At 61.3% G+C, this 16111-nt stretch overlaps 1 protein-coding gene across 1 annotated transcript in view; it reads right to left on the bottom strand.

The window, feature by feature from the left end:
• The window catches only part of UNC13A (unc-13 homolog A), a 50622-nt gene extending 39278 nt beyond the window's left edge, over positions 1-11344 (bottom strand). Inside the window, exon 1 of the mRNA XM_017836981.1 lies at positions 11296-11344. Within this exon, the coding sequence (XP_017692470.1) occupies positions 11296-11344 (49 nt within the window). The remainder of the gene's footprint in view (positions 1-11295) is intronic.
• Between the last annotated feature and the right edge of the window lie 4767 nt (positions 11345-16111).

Here is a 16111-nt window from a genome sequence, read left to right as displayed (position 1 = left end):
CCTCGGAGGTCGATGGGATCTGTGCTGCCCACCCTGCCCCGGGGGCTGTCTGGCTTGTACAGCCTCGGAGGTGGGGGATCTGTGCTGCCCACCCTGCCCCGGGGGCTGTCTGGCTTGTACAGCCTCGGAGGTCGATGGGATCTGTGCTGCCCACCCTGCCCCGGGGGCTGTCTGGCTTGTACAGCCTCGGAGGTCGATGGGATCTGTGCTGCCCACCCTGCCGCGGGGGCTGTCTGGCTTGCCGGGGGTCTGTCGTGCTCTCCTGGCCCCTGGAAAGGGGTGTCACCTGGCTTGTAGAGGAGCTCGGGGACAACCCCCCCTGGGGAAGGGGGCTGTCCGGGGGGTGGGATCTGTGCTGCCCACCCTGCACCTGGGGATGTCTGGCTTGTACAGCCTCGGGGGGCTGTCGTGTAATGGGGGGGTTGTCTATCCGGGAGATGGGAGCTGTCCTGCTCAACCTGCACCGGAGGCTTGTATAGCCTCAGGGGGTCTTTCGTGCTCTCTTTGCCCCTGACAGGGGGGGGTCATCTGGCTTGTAAAGCCTTGGGGGCTGTCGTGCCTTCCTTGCCCCTGGGAGGAGGATGTCATCTGGCTTATACAGCCTTGGGGGGCTGTCGTGCAATGGGGAGGAGTGGGGAGTCTGTCTGGGGAGTGGGATCTGTCCTGCCAACCGTGCACAGGACAGTGGGTGGCTTGTACAGCCTCGGGGGTCTTATGTGCTCTCCTTGCCCCTGAGAGGGGAATGTTATCTGGCTCGTACAGCTTCGGTGGGATCTGTGCTGCCCACCCTGCACCGGGGGCTGTCTGACTTGTACAGCCTTGGGGAGCTGTCCTGCCTTGCCCCTGGGAGGGGGTATCATCTGGCTTGTGCAGCCTTGGGGATCTCTGTCCTGCCTGCACAGCCCTAAAAAAGGGGGTCATTTTGGGGTGTATCATTTAGCTCATTCCCCCACCAGGCATGGGGGGTTTGCAGCCCCCAGGGGGCTGTGTCTGTTCAGAGATGGGTCCGAGCAGGTGGGGGCACGTTGTCGTTGTCACTCCTCAAGCCAGTTCCCTCTCTCATCTCGGCCTCCAAATGACACATCTGGAAGAGATGCTCAAATCTGGGCAGATCCCGGCTCGGGGGCAGGAGAAGCCTCCACAGTCCCAGGCAGGGACCAGCACCCCAGCTCCACATACTGACCCTCATGGGAGGGGTCCCGGGTGGGGGTTAAAGCAGAGACCCCCAACTCCCTCACTGGGGACATGAACTCAGTTAGGGTTTCCTCCTGTCCCCATCTGCCTCCCTTCTTGCCTCGGTGTGTGTGTGTGTGTGGGGGGGTTGTGCACAGACCCAGGTGTGCACACCTGGTGTGTTCTCAGACCCCCTGTGCACAGCCATCTGTGCACACACAGCACAGCAGCACAGGGCTGTGCACGCCCACCCTGTCCCCACACACACAGACCCCTTGAGGGGACAGCCCAGCCAGGGTGACCCAGCAGGGAGGCTCAGGGAGCCAGGCTGGGAGCAGCATCACTGCCAGCTCCCTCCCTCCTGCAGGGATGAGGCCCTGGGGGGGCACTGCGGGGACACCCCAGGAGTTGGTGTGGTGAGCAGAGCCCTGCCCGCCAGGGAAACTGAGGCACAGAGTGCTGGGCATTGCATCAAGGGATGAATGATGAGCCAGAGGAGATGGGATCGTCCTGGGCAATGCAGAAAGGCCAAGGCAGAACCCTCCAGACCCCTGTGGTGGAGCAGCTGGCTCAGCCCCAGCCCCTTCCCTACCACATCCATTCCCTTGGCTGTCTGCTTCCTGACTCTCTGCTTCCCAGCAGCCCTGCCCCAGGGATGGCAGAGCAGGCCCATGCCAGGGCGGGTGCCAACACTGGGCATGGCGACCAGCACTAGGGCCACCTTCCCTCCCCTTGCCACTTTGTGAGGCTCTCACTCCCATTCTGCCTCCCACTGCATGAAAAAGCACTTCCAGACTCCCACGAAGTCAGAGCAATGCCCATGGCAATGGATCAGGACTGCGTGGCACCCCCACCCCCGCCACATGCCACTTCCCACAGCACCCACCCTCACGAACACCATCCTGGCAGGGCTGCAAGAGTTTCAGGGTCCCCCCAGATCCCCAAAGAGTCCCTCCTTGCAGCCAGGGATGTGCCAGGCCCTTCCCAACCCCTCCAAGGCCTCTCGATGTATTTTTGATTGCTGTCTCGTGGCATCTCCTCCTGCCAGCGCCGCAGCCCCAGGGCAGCACAGCCCTGCTTCGAGCAGGATGTGCCTCCTCTGCTCACTGTCAGCACATCCCCTGCATGTGCTGACACACGTGTGGGACACGTACACGCACACATACACATATACATGCACACACACACATGTGGGACACACACACACGCATGTGGGACGCACACACATGGGCCATGTACATGCACACACACATGTGGGACACACATACACACACAGGACACATACATGCACACACACACATGTGGGACACACACACACACATGTGGGATGCACATACACACACGCAGAGGACACATACATACACACACACACATGCAGGACATGCATACACACACACATGGGACATGTACAGGCACACACACATGTGGGACACACATACACACATGTGGGATGCGCACACACGCACAGGACACATACATGCACACACACACACATGCAGGACATGCATACACACACACGTGGGACATGTACAGGCACACACACACGTGGGGCACACACACGTGGGACACACGAACGCACAAACACACATGTGGAACATGCACATACACACGTGGGACACAAACACACATGTGGGACATGTACACACACACATATGTGGGACACACATACACACACATGGGCCACATACATGCACACACACACATGGGACACACATACACACACACGGGACACATACACACACACACACACACACACATACACACACATGTGGGACACGCATACACACATGGGCCACATGCATGCACACACACATGCAGGACACACATGCACACACATGTAGGATATGTACAGGCACACACACATGTGGGATATGTACAGGCACACACACATGCGGGACATGCACACACACACATGTGGGACACACAAACACACACACACGTTTCTGTTTGTGCACACACAGACACACACTCACATTATCACACACTGCCTGAAAACCACCCTTTCCAAACCAAACAGCAATTCTGGAAGATTCCAGTTAGGAAGATTTTCCTCATTTAGCTCAATCCGTCTGACACCCACCCCACTGAGGGGCCTGCGCTCACTGCTGCTTGATGCCACCTCCAGTGCCCACACCCCAAAGCAACTCCCCTCCCGCCCTGGCACCCCACACTGAGCTGCTCCCACGGCTCAACTTTGGGTTTATTTTATGCCCCAAACCCTTGTTTGGATGAAAAATAGTCTTATTGGAAGGGAAAATGTTCATGAGGAGATCCAGCGTTCTTTCCCAAGAAAAGGCCTGGCTTTTGATCAAAAATAAGCTTTAAAAAAAAAAAAGTCAGGAAGCAATCTCCATGCCTTGAAATTAATTATTTCCAGGAGCTGAATTCTTGCAACCTGCCCCTTGTGGTGCTTTCCTTCCCACACAGCCGTTTCACCAATCCCCACATCCACACTGGTCCATCGTGGTGCCCAAGCCCCTAGACCCCAGGCAGCAGGATGGCATCATCCCAAAAATATCTCCAAAATGTCATCAAATCTCCAGCTCAGCATAAAACCAGCTTCTCCCATGACTCCTGGGCTTTGAAAGCCAAAATAAAACCATCAAACCTCCTCAAAAACCTCCTCAATCCCCACACCAAAACCCTGGGTTTGAAAAACCTGCAGGAGGGCAGACAGAGGGTACAGGGGGAAGGCAGGGCACCAGCAGGGACCAATTTGTCCTGGTGGGCAGCACCAGGAAAGATCCAGCTGTTCCTGAGGATAACAAAGCCAGAACCAGCAGTTCAGCCACACATGGGGGTGATCAGCCCACAGACCCCAAAGCTCCAGGCAGTTCCTGGGAGGGTGACTGCTAAAGGGACACGGTGACATGGACAACTGACAGCGCCAAGCGCTTGCTGGAGGTTAGAATTCCCTGAGGCAGAGCCAAAATCTGGGACAGCTCATCCCCAGGTGGGGAGCAGGGAACAGGCTCACAGGGGAAGGGGGCTGGATATGTTGGGATCCTTTGGAGACAACAGAGCGTGCATGGCACCAGTGGGGCCTGAAGGATGTCACCTCCCTCACCTCCCAGGAGCCTCCAACCTCCTCAGGGCCTGGTCACGCTGGGACCAAGGCAGGGTGACAGGGCTGGGGATGCCCATCACTTTTCCCCAGGGAGCAGATCCTGCCCCTGCGCTGGGAGCAGAGATCAGCCCCCACAGGATGGCCTGTACCCAGCTCCCCCATATTCTTGGATCAGATTCCTACACACCCCGACTTCATGACTGAGTTTCCACAGAGCCAGAGGGGAGAAGGGCTCCCCAGCTGAGTACATGTGTTGGGGTACCTGAGACAGTGCTGGAAGGGGTCACACAGGAGCCCATCACCCACCCAGGGATCTATCTGCTTTCGGGGATCCCTGGCATGTTGTAGGTGGTGCCTGCAGCAGCTCCTTCCTGGGAAAACAAACCCAAAGCAACTCTCAAATCCTCGGAGATCCCACACATCCCTTTGCTGTCCCACCCACTGGGATCCCTCTGTCCCACTGACGTGGGCACTGTCCCTCTGCCATGCCCAGCTGCTGGCACAGCCTCTGCCCGGCAGTGACCACCCACCAGCCCACCCAGAGCGGCAGACCCGCCTCCCCGGGGGCAGCCCAGGAACTCCCGGACTGGGATTATTCCTCGCCTCTATCCAGCTGCTTTCCCCCAGGGCTCACGGCTGCTCTGGGTGCTTCTGGGGGCAGAGGGGTCTGCAATGGCACCGGGAGTGGGGCACCATGCCAGCCATCTCCTGGAGTAGCCGGAAGGGATGGAGGTGCCAGGCACAGTGGCTGCACCAGTGGCCGGGGGCTCGGTGAGGTGGCAGCTGTGCTACGACATGAGGGGCAAGACCTGGTGGATGGTGAGTGAGGGCGGCCGGTCGGGGGCACAGGGTTGGGTCTCAGATACTTGATTTTGGAAGGGGGGGTGTCGACTGTGGGCAAAAGAGGGACCTGGGGCCAAGGAGGGGGAGGCTGTGTCACAGCCCTGGCTGGGACCAGGGAAGGGAGGGTTGGGATGGAACCTGCTCACCCGTGTGCGTTTGGTCAGGTTGTTTCCCTGTTTCTGGGGGTTCTGTTGGATTTCTGTTCCTTCCTGCTGATACTGGCCTTGCCCTGGGACACCAGGCTGGGATGTCCTTTCCCCAGCTAACCGTGGGTGCTTTGCCCCCTGGACTGTTCTTGGAGAAAACCCTGCTGCTGGCAGGGAACAGCATCTCCCTGCTTGGCCGTGAGGGTCTCTGCTGGTGTGAGCCCCATCCAACCTCTGCCAACCCCATCCACCCCCTCCAGCCCCTGTCCTTGGGGTGGGACCTGCGAGGGGACCTGAGTGCCTGTCTGTCTGTCTGTCCCTCAGTGCCTGCCCTGGCTCAAGGTCTGGAGCTGGGGATCACCTTAAACTGGATTTAAGAGCTGGTTTGGGTACAACCCTGGGCTGGTTTTGGGAAGCAGAGGAATCCCTCCACAGCTTCACAGCGAGAGCTTGAGACAGGGAATGCAAGTCCCCAAGCTCCCAAAGCACCCCACAAGTCTCCCAGGCTGGGATTGCTGGGATTACTGGGAAGCAGACAGGCTGAGCAGATTCCTGCCGGGAAGCACAAGCCACTGACATTGTTGTAACTCGGGCTTGTGGGGGAGCCCCAAAAACCCATCTGTGACCAGCACAGAGAGCTCAGGGAGGGACAAACCCCACGGACACTCAGGTGTCCCCCTCCCTGTGCAGGGATGGTGCCTGGCATCACACCAGCTCCACTGTGGCTCGGGCACGGAGCAGCAGGGACAGGAGAGCAGACCCTGCCCTGCATGACCCCGCCGTGGGCAGCTGCCATTTCCAGGGCAAGAGGCTGGGCCAGAATCAAAGGGCTGGAGGTTGGGGGGCACTGACAGCCCCTGTGCCCAGCGGGAACACGGTGCCCCTTCCCTTGGGAGCACCCACGCTGCCCCAGCACCCTGGTGCCCTGCCCGACGCCGAACAGAGCCGGGGCTTCAGAGCAAGAAAATTGGGCCTTTGAGGCAGCCCCCGCAGCCACTGGCGCAGGGAAGCCGGGTCGTGCCAGGACATGGGGGCGGTGGGTGACGCTCGGCCGGCCGGAAGAGGGACTGGCGGGAGCCCAAGGCCTCTGGGGGGTGTCAGGGTGGTCCCACTGCTGGGTGTCCCATGGGGCACTCGAGTCTCTCTGGGGCAGGTGGTGCCGTGGTGCTCACAGAGTTTAGGAGGGTTGGGGAGAGGGGTGGCTGCAAACAGAAATGGGACCCCAAATCCCAAATCAGACCTGTCCTTTGAGCTTCATCAGCCCACTGAGGCAAGAAGTACATCAGCTGCCTAATACCAACCCTCAAAACATTTTGGGAATCCACCTTCTGTGCCCACATCCCTGGGAGGTGCCAGCAGCCCCCAGGACTGTCTCTCCTCATCCTGGGAGCAGCAGCACTTGGAAGAACACTGTTTTGCTGAATCAGGCCTGAGTGGAGATGCTTTCACCAGGAATGACAGATGTGGGATGCTGCAGCCTCTCCCTGGCTCCCATTTTGGGATCTATCGCTGGGAAAGTACCCTGGGAAAGGTTAGACAATCCTGGGAGCTGGTCCAGGTTCAGCACACACTGCCAGCACCAATTCTGCCCCACAGGTTGCAGCTCATTGCTGCACCCGCCCTGCCCAGCTGGGGGGCACCTGAGCTGGGGAGGGGTTCTCAGCATTTGGGTTCCCCTATACAGGTGTTTTGTGTCACCCCATGGAAAACAGGAGAAAATGGAGATGATGCAGAGGGACCTGGTGTCCAGGCTTTGCCTCAGCCCCTCCCAGCACCCCCAGCACCCATCCACCGGGGAAGGGGGTGATGGATTGACCAAGGGAGAAAAAAATTAATCAGGCTGGAGGTAGCTATGAATTACGTGGCTAAAAATACCTCTGCGGCACCTCCTGCCGAGACGTCCCTGAGCAGAGCCCCAAGGAGCCTGGATCTCTGCTGACACCCCATCGATCAGCCCCTCCCGGCAGGGCAGAGCCAGGATCCTCGCAGGAGTGTTCCGTGGGCTCTGCTGGCTCCGGCACAGCCGATTCACTGCCGAGCCCCGGCAGGATGCAGAGGGTGGATCCGTCCGTGCTGGCGCACAAGGCCCTGAGTCAGCAGGTATCGAGCGCAGGGTGAGGCCGTCCATCCATCTCCTGCCTCAGGAGGGAGGCAGGAAAGCTGCTCGCCAGCATCCTGCATGGAACAGCTCCCTCAGGGCCAGCTGTGCTGGGGTCTGTAGGTCGGCCCTTCACCACTGCAGTGGTGATGAGGTGCCCGGTGCTGCCCAGGGCTGGTGCCACCTGTGGCACAGGTCCCAGGCAGCACTGTGGCCCCTCCACAGCACCGTCCCTTCCAGGGACAAAGGGCACCAGTTTTACTGGTGGGTAAAACCGGGATCCTGCACCCCCACCACGGGCTGTGCCTGGTGAGATGGGGGTGGCTTTGGGGTAGGAGGTGACTGGATATCCAGGTGTCATCTCAGCATCCCGTGTCATTGACCCCTTCCCCGGGGTGGTTTCTGTAGGTTCTATACAAGAAAAGACTGTTTCCCCCCCAGTTTCCCGGGGGAATGCTGCTCTGGGTCTCCCCGGAGGCAAAGGCTCCCCACCAACTCTGGGCCCAGAGCCAGGGGGTCCGAGCCCACCAGCACATCCCCAAAGACAGCACCGGGGTGCCCGGGTTCCCCAGGTCTCAGGCGGCTTCCCCAGGGCAGCCAGAGCCGGGGCATTGCCCGGGCCCCGGGGGCCGGAGGCCACGAGGGATGGACGCTCTGCGGCCCGGCCGGGGCTCGCCCGTGGGCGAGCACTAGATGGCAGCAGAAGAGCGCGCTCGGGCACCGGCACCGGCACGGGAACGGGAACGGGAACGGGAGCGGGAGCGGGAGCGGGCACCGGGACCGACACGGGTAGCGGCACCGGCACTGGCACGGGCAGGGGAAGGGGCACCGGCACCGACACCGACACGGGCACGGGCACCGACACCAGCACGGGAAGGGGCACGGGCACAGACACGGGCACGCTGAGCCCCGACACCGGGGGGCAGCGCAGCCGCGTCCCGCGGGGCACCCCGGGGGCGCTGCGGGGACAGCCCGGGCTGAGCCCGGGGACACCGGGGGTCCCCGCTGGCCGCTCCGCCGTGTCCCCCCCGGGGCGATTTGCAGAGGCTGTGGATGGTCAAGGTTTGGGGCCGGGGTGTGGGGGTGTTTGGTTCAGGGTGCGGGGAAACATGGGGGTCCTGGTCAGCTGGCACCCAGTGTGTCCTGGCCCGCTGTCACCTCCTCCCCTGGGTGCCACGGCGTGAGGGGGCTCCCCTCCCACCCCAACACACACATGCTTGTGCACACACACACACCACACACGGAGGCACATACGTGAGCTGGCTTCCAAACACATGGGAATACTTGTGAATACATGTGGATGTACACACAGGTGCACACTCCTGTGCATGCACACACACACACGTGCACACCACGAGTACCCATTTGCATACACCTCGAAAACATGCACACACACACAGATGAACACACACACATGCGTGTGCACCCCATGTGCGCACACACACACACACACACATGCACACCCACAAGCACGTGTGTGCACACTGGAGGCTCGCACACCTTGAAAACATGCACGTACACACACAGAGAGATGTACAGACACATGTGCACACCCCTGTGCGTGTACACCCCATTGCACACACACACACACACAAACACGCACACCGGTGCACACACACACACAAAGGACACAGACACACACACACATACATGCAGGCACACACACACTCACAGCACCTTGAACACACACACACAACAACCCGCCCTGGCACACCTGGGCCCAGGCGGGTGCCTGCACACACCTGTGTGCCCTCCCGTGCCCGTGTGCAGAGCACACGCACACACACACACCCCTGCAGGCGCTCACACACACGTGCACACGCGTGCACAGCCCTTCCCAAGGTTCCTCGTTAAAAAGTACCCGGGTAGGTAAATAGGGGGCAAGGCTGGGGGCCGCTGGCGGGGGCCGGGGTGGCCGCCCTGGGGGGGCTCAGCCCAGCTGCTAATGACCCACGGCCGGTGCCAGCTCTCTAATCCGTGCAGAGGTTCAGGACAAACTGTACCAGCGATTATATAAACCGACTCGCCTCTATTTATTTAATTCCCTTTTATTTATTTACCGCTCAGCCAATTGAAGGCGGGGGAGTGGTGCATCCCCCGGCCCTCTCCCGCCCGGGCCGCCCGCCAGCCGGCACTGAGGGCTGCCGTGTCCCCCAGCACCCCGTGTGTCCCCTGCCACAGAGCTGCTGTGGGTCCTGGCACGCCAAGTGTCCCCTGCCACAGGGATGCTATGTCCGCTGGCACCCTACGTGTCACCGGCCACAGGGCTGCCATGGGTCCTATCCCCTTGCCACGGGGTTGCCGTGTTCCCTGGCACTCAGTGTGTCCCCCTACCACAGGGCTGCTCTGGGTCCCACACCCTGCGTGCCCCCCTGCCGCAGGGCTGCGTGTGCACACATGTTCCTCAGTGTGCCCGTGGTGGTGCCCGTGCTGGGTGCTGGGGGAACCGCAATGCACGTGTGCCCACCTCTGTGTGTTCAGCATGTGTGCACACGTGTGTAAATGTGCATGCAAGCACGCTGACGTGTGTGTGTGTGTGTGCACGCATGTGGCTGCACATGCACAGGCATGTGCACGTGCCCACGTGGTCACACGTGCACTTCCATCCACGTGTGCCAGCACATCCGTGCACAAACACCCCCAGGTTTGCGTGCTGGCACCACACAGGCAGCAGCCGCTCTGCCAGCTCCTGTCCCCCGACCCAGGAGGTGACATGAGGACACGAGGCCCCAGTCGTGTCAACAGCCTGACGGGGCCCAGGCTGAGAACTGGGAAGGAAGGGGAGGGGGGGCAAGTCCCACAGGGAAGGCACAGGATGCTCTTGGGGCCCCCCCGGCCCCCCAGCACACGGTGGCATGCTGAGCTGACACGGTCCCCCCCTGACCCCCTTCTCCCTTCACGTGGGGGGGCTCAGGGAGCAGCTGAAGGGGCATGGGGGGTGTGGGGGGGCTGCCCCCTCCCCACGGCATCGCCCACCCTTTCCCCACCGTTACATAAAGGCCCGATGACAGTAAATCAAGGGGCGAAACTTCTCCCTCGAATTAATAACTGACTTCCTGCGGTTGCAGATTCACCCTCAGTGCCTGTTTGTACCCCCCTTCCCTCCCCCGCTTCGGTTAATGCTCCCGGGTGCTGTTTGCCATTAACCAGCTCCAGCACCACGCAGAGGGCGAAACTGGGGCTCAGTTATCCCAGTACAGCCCGGGCAGGGATGCGGTGGGAGCCCTGTTCCCATCCATCCTGACCCCACTTGGGCAGGACTGCGGGGCCTATGGTTCTGCCATCGCCTGCCTGGTGCCCTTGGCCATTACAGCCCAACAGCTCCTGTGCAGGGACAGGGCTGGGAACATGGGGGGCAGTGGGACATGGTCAAGGCTCCCTCCCGTCCTCACACCAGGTACAGGATCCCTCCACACCCTCCCCACCTCCCTGCAGGCTGACCAGAGGGGTCTGGCATAGCCTGGCAATCTCCCCATCACCAGCATCGCCATCCCCATACCTGTGTCCTCCCCCCGGCAGCCTCCCAGTTATCCCTGCGCTCCCATTTTGTAACTGGGAGCGGGCCCGGCTCGCCGGGAGCTGGGGCTGGAGCTGGGGCTGGAGCTGGGGCCAAGCCATTGTGCTGCGCCGCCGACTCGTGCGGGAGAGCGGGTGCTCCCGGATGAACCCGGCTGGCGCAGCCGCTTCCTGGTGCATTTCTTCTATATTCCCAAAGAAAAACCAAACAAAATTCTTCTTAAACCAGTCAAGGTTGCTAAGAGACAACAATGTGCTTTACATGGTGCCTTATTGACAAAGCCCAGCTCTTAATAAGCTCCAAAATGAACGGCGAGCAGCTTGGGGAGCCCACACGGCAGGGCCGGGCGCTGCCACCTCCTTCCTCCCGCAGAACAGCCCCAACCCTGCCCCTGGCAGCCCCAGGGAAGGGCCCTTCTCCCCCAGGGCTGGGGCTGGTACCCCGTTCTCACCCCCCGTCAGCTCCGCTGGGAGCCCCGGGCACTCCTGGGGTCCAGCCATGCCCCGCTGGCACCGGCAGCGTTTCAGAGCCGCCTGCTTGGCACAGGTACAGTGCCGAGCGCCGCCTCCGCACCCGTCTGCCAAACACCCACCGGCCCAGGCGCAGCCGGAGATGCTGGCGGCTCCCTCGGGAGTGGGAGAGGAGCTGGCTGGATCCACGCTGCCCGTCCCCGGGCACGGCAGGGTGTCGGGTGCCACGGGCCGCGCCGTGGGCGATGAACCCATCACCGGTGCAAGAGCAAAGTGTTACGTGCGGGGCCAGACTCGGTGTCGGCACCGCCGCGGCAGGGTCAGGCTGTGCTCCTTGGCACAGGTGCTGAGCACGCCGGGGCTGGGCCGGGCTCTGCCGCTGGCGTGTGCGGGCAGGAGCGGGCAGGTGCCGGTGCCAGGCAGGGCTGGCAGCCAGCTGGCATGGCGGGGAGGCTGTGGGCTCTGTGAGCAGTGGGCACCACCCTGGAGCTGGTGAGGGGGGATGGTGGGATGGGCCCAAATCATCCCCTCTGCCACTCACCCGCCGTGATGTGCCATCCCAGCTTGTCACTGTACTGGGTGTCCCCAAGGGAATGGCTCCATCACAACCAGCCTGGCCATTGGGGACCCCAGTGGGGACAGCATAGGGGGCAGGAGGACAAGGCATGGACAGGAGGTCACGAGAGCAGTGAGGAGCTGGTTGGGGGGGCACAACACAAAGATTGGGGCAGCTCGGGCTGAGGCCAGGGGGGTGCTCTCAGTGCTCCAGTGTCTGGCTCCACCGTCCCCCCTTTGCCGCAGCTCCCAGAGTTTCTCAGCGCCCGAATTTCTCCCCGCACAGATGATGTGGGTGCTCCAGTCCCCACAGTGGGGTGAACCGGGCCCCAGGCATCCCCACGGCCCCAGCTCTAGGAGCTGGCTCAGTACCCAAAGCAGTGCCAAAGCCAGCCTCAGCCCCTGAGGAGAGGGGGTGCTGCAGGCTTCTGGCTGCGCCCAAAACAGTCCCAGGGGAAAAACACGTGCAGGAGTGCACGTGTGAGGAAGAGGAGGATTTGGGGGGGAGGGGTGGAGAGCACCCCACTTGCCCAGGCCCCGGGCACCGGGGCACCCGTCAGCACATGGAGCCTGGGAACGGCGATGGCTGAGTTGACTTTGGCTGGGGATGGCTCCCGCCTCGCCCTGCCCACGGCGGCGCTTCCCAGCGCCAGCCCCTGCGGCCTGGAGGGGATCCAACACCCCCATTCCCCCATGGCACTGCCCCTCTGCACCCCTGGGCGCTGGGGGGTGATGGGCACGGGCAGAGGGAAGGGGAGTGCCACCCCAGAGCACCCCAGGCATCGCCAGCCCCCCCTCCCTGGAGGGCTCGGGTGCCCCTTCCCCCAGCACCGGGGGCAGGTGGGGGCCAGGGCCGGATCCGCGCCTGCCTTGGCCACGTCCCCAGCTTTTCAGCTTAGTGCTCAAATCAGCTTGTGAGGTGCCGGCTGCTTAGCACCCAAATCCCCAGCCAGGGCTAAAAATAACCCCCCGGGCCCGGCGGGTGGCAGCTGGCACCGCTCGGCACTGCCTTGGCACCGCCGCGGAGGGGCCCTGGAAATGCCACTGCTGGGGGGGCAGGGACGGGGACCAGGAGACGGGAGCTGACCCCACGGCTCACCCGGGTGCCCTCACCCGCCACGGGTCACCTGGAGGTTCCTGCCCCCGGGACAAGAGAGGTGTCAAGGGGGAGGGGTGGCCCAGTGTACCACCAGTTCCTCCCACTGGCACAACTGGGAGCGGTGCCAGGCACGGCAGCCTCGCAAGCGAGGCTTTCCCAGCTGGCAGGACCTCTGCCGTGACCTGGGAGGGGATTTCTGGGGAGGCCTTAACATCCTCATCCTTCCTCTGTGACATGGGCATTGCCCTCACACCCCCCTGATCACCCTTGTCCCTGGCACAGCCCTGGTGCTCAGCTGGCCTGTGATGGGTTTGCGCAGCCTCAGCCCCCAGGGGAGTTATTTGGGGGTGCTGGTGCCGGGACCCCTTGCCTGGGGGAAGCAGAGCTGTGGCCACCACCTCCACAATGATGGCCACGACTGCCAGAGAAGGAAAGCTGAACTCGGAAAGCCTCAACCCACGTCCCTGCAACCACCGGGCGTTCAGCACGAGCTGTCACCTGCCGTGGGGCAGCGTCTGCACACCTGGGGGACGGGGACGAGGTGCCCCTGAGCTCCCTCGGGCAGGTCCTGGCGGGCTGGGCCGTGCCGTGCCTGCCTGCAGCACGCTCGGAACATCGCCGGAGCCGTCACCGGTTTAAAAATAGCGTCTCAGCAGAGTGCAACCGCGTTCCCTAAAAGCCATGTGGTTCAAGTTAGAGGATTAATTGGAAATGCTTATTTTGATTTGCAAAGTGATTGGATTTTTCCAGGGCATTTTGAAAGGAAAAAAGTCTGAATTTAATTATCACTATTCCAAAAAGCACCATGGGACCGAGTGTTTGAGGTCGTCTCATGTTTGCTTCACACCCCGCTCCAAAATGCGAGGCGGGCTGCGGGGGACGCGCCGGGGACGCGGTGGGACGTGGTGGGGGTGTCCTGCTGAGTCCCACTCCCACTGTCAGGCCGATCCCCGGCTCCTGGCCGTTCCCAGCTCCCGGCCATTCCGGACCCGAGGGAGCCGGCACAACCAGCAGCCCTTGGCCGGCCCACAGCGCGGCACCAGGCGGGACCAGAGCTCGGGGGGAACCGTGTCAGCACAGGCCAGGCCCGGTTTGGGGAGGGTTTTCTTTCACCAAGTTGCTTTGTTTGTACCAAAATGGATTTTTAGCAGTAATTGCCTTTTTTTTTATTCGTTCTCAGGGAAAACATCATTTTCAATTACTTTTCTCTGGGTTTCCATTGAAAAATGAAAAGCAAATGCTCTTGCTCGCTGGCAAAATGTGGAAAAATGTCTAGGAATATTTTTGTCCAAATGAAAACAGTTTCAGTTCTTTTTCGAGATCTCTTTTTTTTCCTGAAAAGAAACCACAGTTGCCTTCCCAGTTATTCTAGTCGGACTGGTTTCGAGACAGACTTCCCAGTTCCGAGGCTGGAGCTGGGTTTATGGGGCTGCGGGGCTGCTGGGGGGTGCCAGTGCCACCAGGGCACCTCTGTGGACAGAGGAAGGATGTGGCAGGAGCAGCGTGGCACCTGCACCAGCACCTTGGCAGGTCTGGGGTGCACTGGGCTGGAGAGACCCAGTCCCACAGCCAGGAATGCTCCATGTGGGAGGCTGGGGGTGCAGGGTCCTCCTTGGGGATTTGGGAATGTGACCTCAGCCCCTCATTTCTGAGACATTTTGGGGCTCAGGGATTGCACTGTGCTCCCCATGGCCCCACTCCCATCTCAGGGTGCAGTGTGGGGGTCTGGGGGTGTTGGGGGTGTCAGGGGCCTGGCTGAGTCTGCAGACAGGGTTGGGATTTGGAATACACTTTGGCACATGCTGTCCCGGCAGAGCATCCAGAAGCCCAAAGAAACCCTGGATTTAGGAATGGTGCCTCCATTCCTCAAAAATACCCTTTATTTGGAGGCTCTTTCTGCCTCCAAGCCCCCCTGGGCAGGTCCAGGCCTCAGGGCTGGCAGGGACACACGGATGCAGGGACACCTGGATGCAGGATGCCCCGTGACCGAGGCTCCGGCTGCGGGAGCCGTTGGCTCCACACACCCCACAGTCCTGCCAGGCCGGAGGAAGGGGAATACAGAAATCAATGTTCAACGTTATAACTGGGCTGAGATTTGGCTCGGCTTTCCCAGCCTGTGGCGCTGCCTTCCCCCTCCTTCCCGCTCCGGGAGCACAGCCAGGGTGCCTGGGCAGGTGGGGAGTGCCAGCGCGGGCATTTTGGTGAGCGCCTGCGGGGCCCGGCGGGTCTGAGCTGCCGGATCCCTGCCAGCACACCTGGGCTGGGCCCTCTCCCCAGTGCCCCCAGAGCTCAGCCAGGGAATGCTCCCGGAACGGGGTTCACCCATGCAGCACTCCCTGACCCGTGGGCAAAGTGCCATGGGAGCCAGGAGTGGGGTGCAAGACCCCCGACCTCTGCCACGGCAACTGCCTTCACCCTGAAAGGCACCGAAACGTTGGTTTAAAGAGAGTCAGGATCCAGCAGGAAAATCCTCCCCCGTGGGTCTCCTCTGCTCCTGCCAGCTCGGAGCTGTGCCTCAGTTTCCCCACTTGTAACGTGGAGGGACGTGGTGATTCTCCTGCAACTCCATGGGAATGAGCCAGCGGGGACAGATCCCGCCTTAGGCCCCTGGAGGCAGCCTGGGGTGGGGACCACGGACCTCCTTCTTCACCCCAAAACAGCTGGAGGGTTGGGCTGAGCCCCAAGGCAGCATTTGGGTGCAGCAGCTGGGAGGCTTCAGCCCCAATCCTATGGGAGAAGGAACAGCCCTGGAACTGACGGCCAGCAGAGGATGTTTGCTCCCGCTGTCACGTGCTTCCCGCCACATATTTAGACACCGGAGCAAGCCCCAGTGACAAACACGGTGCCACTTGGGTAAACACAGCCCCTCTGAGGCCATGAATCCACAGCCGTGGTAGGGAGAGACCCAGAAAGCAAGAAAAAAAGGGGAGAAAAAAGAAAAAAAAAGCGGAAAAGGTGGGGGGGGGGAAGGGAAGGGGAAAAAAGGGGGGGAAAAGAAAAAAAAAAAAAAAAAAGGGGAAAAGGGGGGGGGGGGGGGAAGGGAAGGGGAAAAAAGGGGGGGAAAAGAAAAAAAAAAAAAAAAAAGAGGAAAAGGGGGGGGGGGGGGGAAGGGAAGGGGAAAAAAGGGGGGGAAAAGAAAAAAA

The sequence above is a fragment of the Lepidothrix coronata genome, unplaced genomic scaffold, assembly GCF_001604755.1.
Source record: "Lepidothrix coronata isolate B3197 unplaced genomic scaffold, Lepidothrix_coronata-1.0 Scaffold290, whole genome shotgun sequence".
Classification (NCBI taxonomy): domain Eukaryota; kingdom Metazoa; phylum Chordata; class Aves; order Passeriformes; family Pipridae; genus Lepidothrix; species Lepidothrix coronata.
Note: the sequence above shows the minus strand (reverse complement) of the source record. Positions and strands in the feature narration are given on the sequence as shown.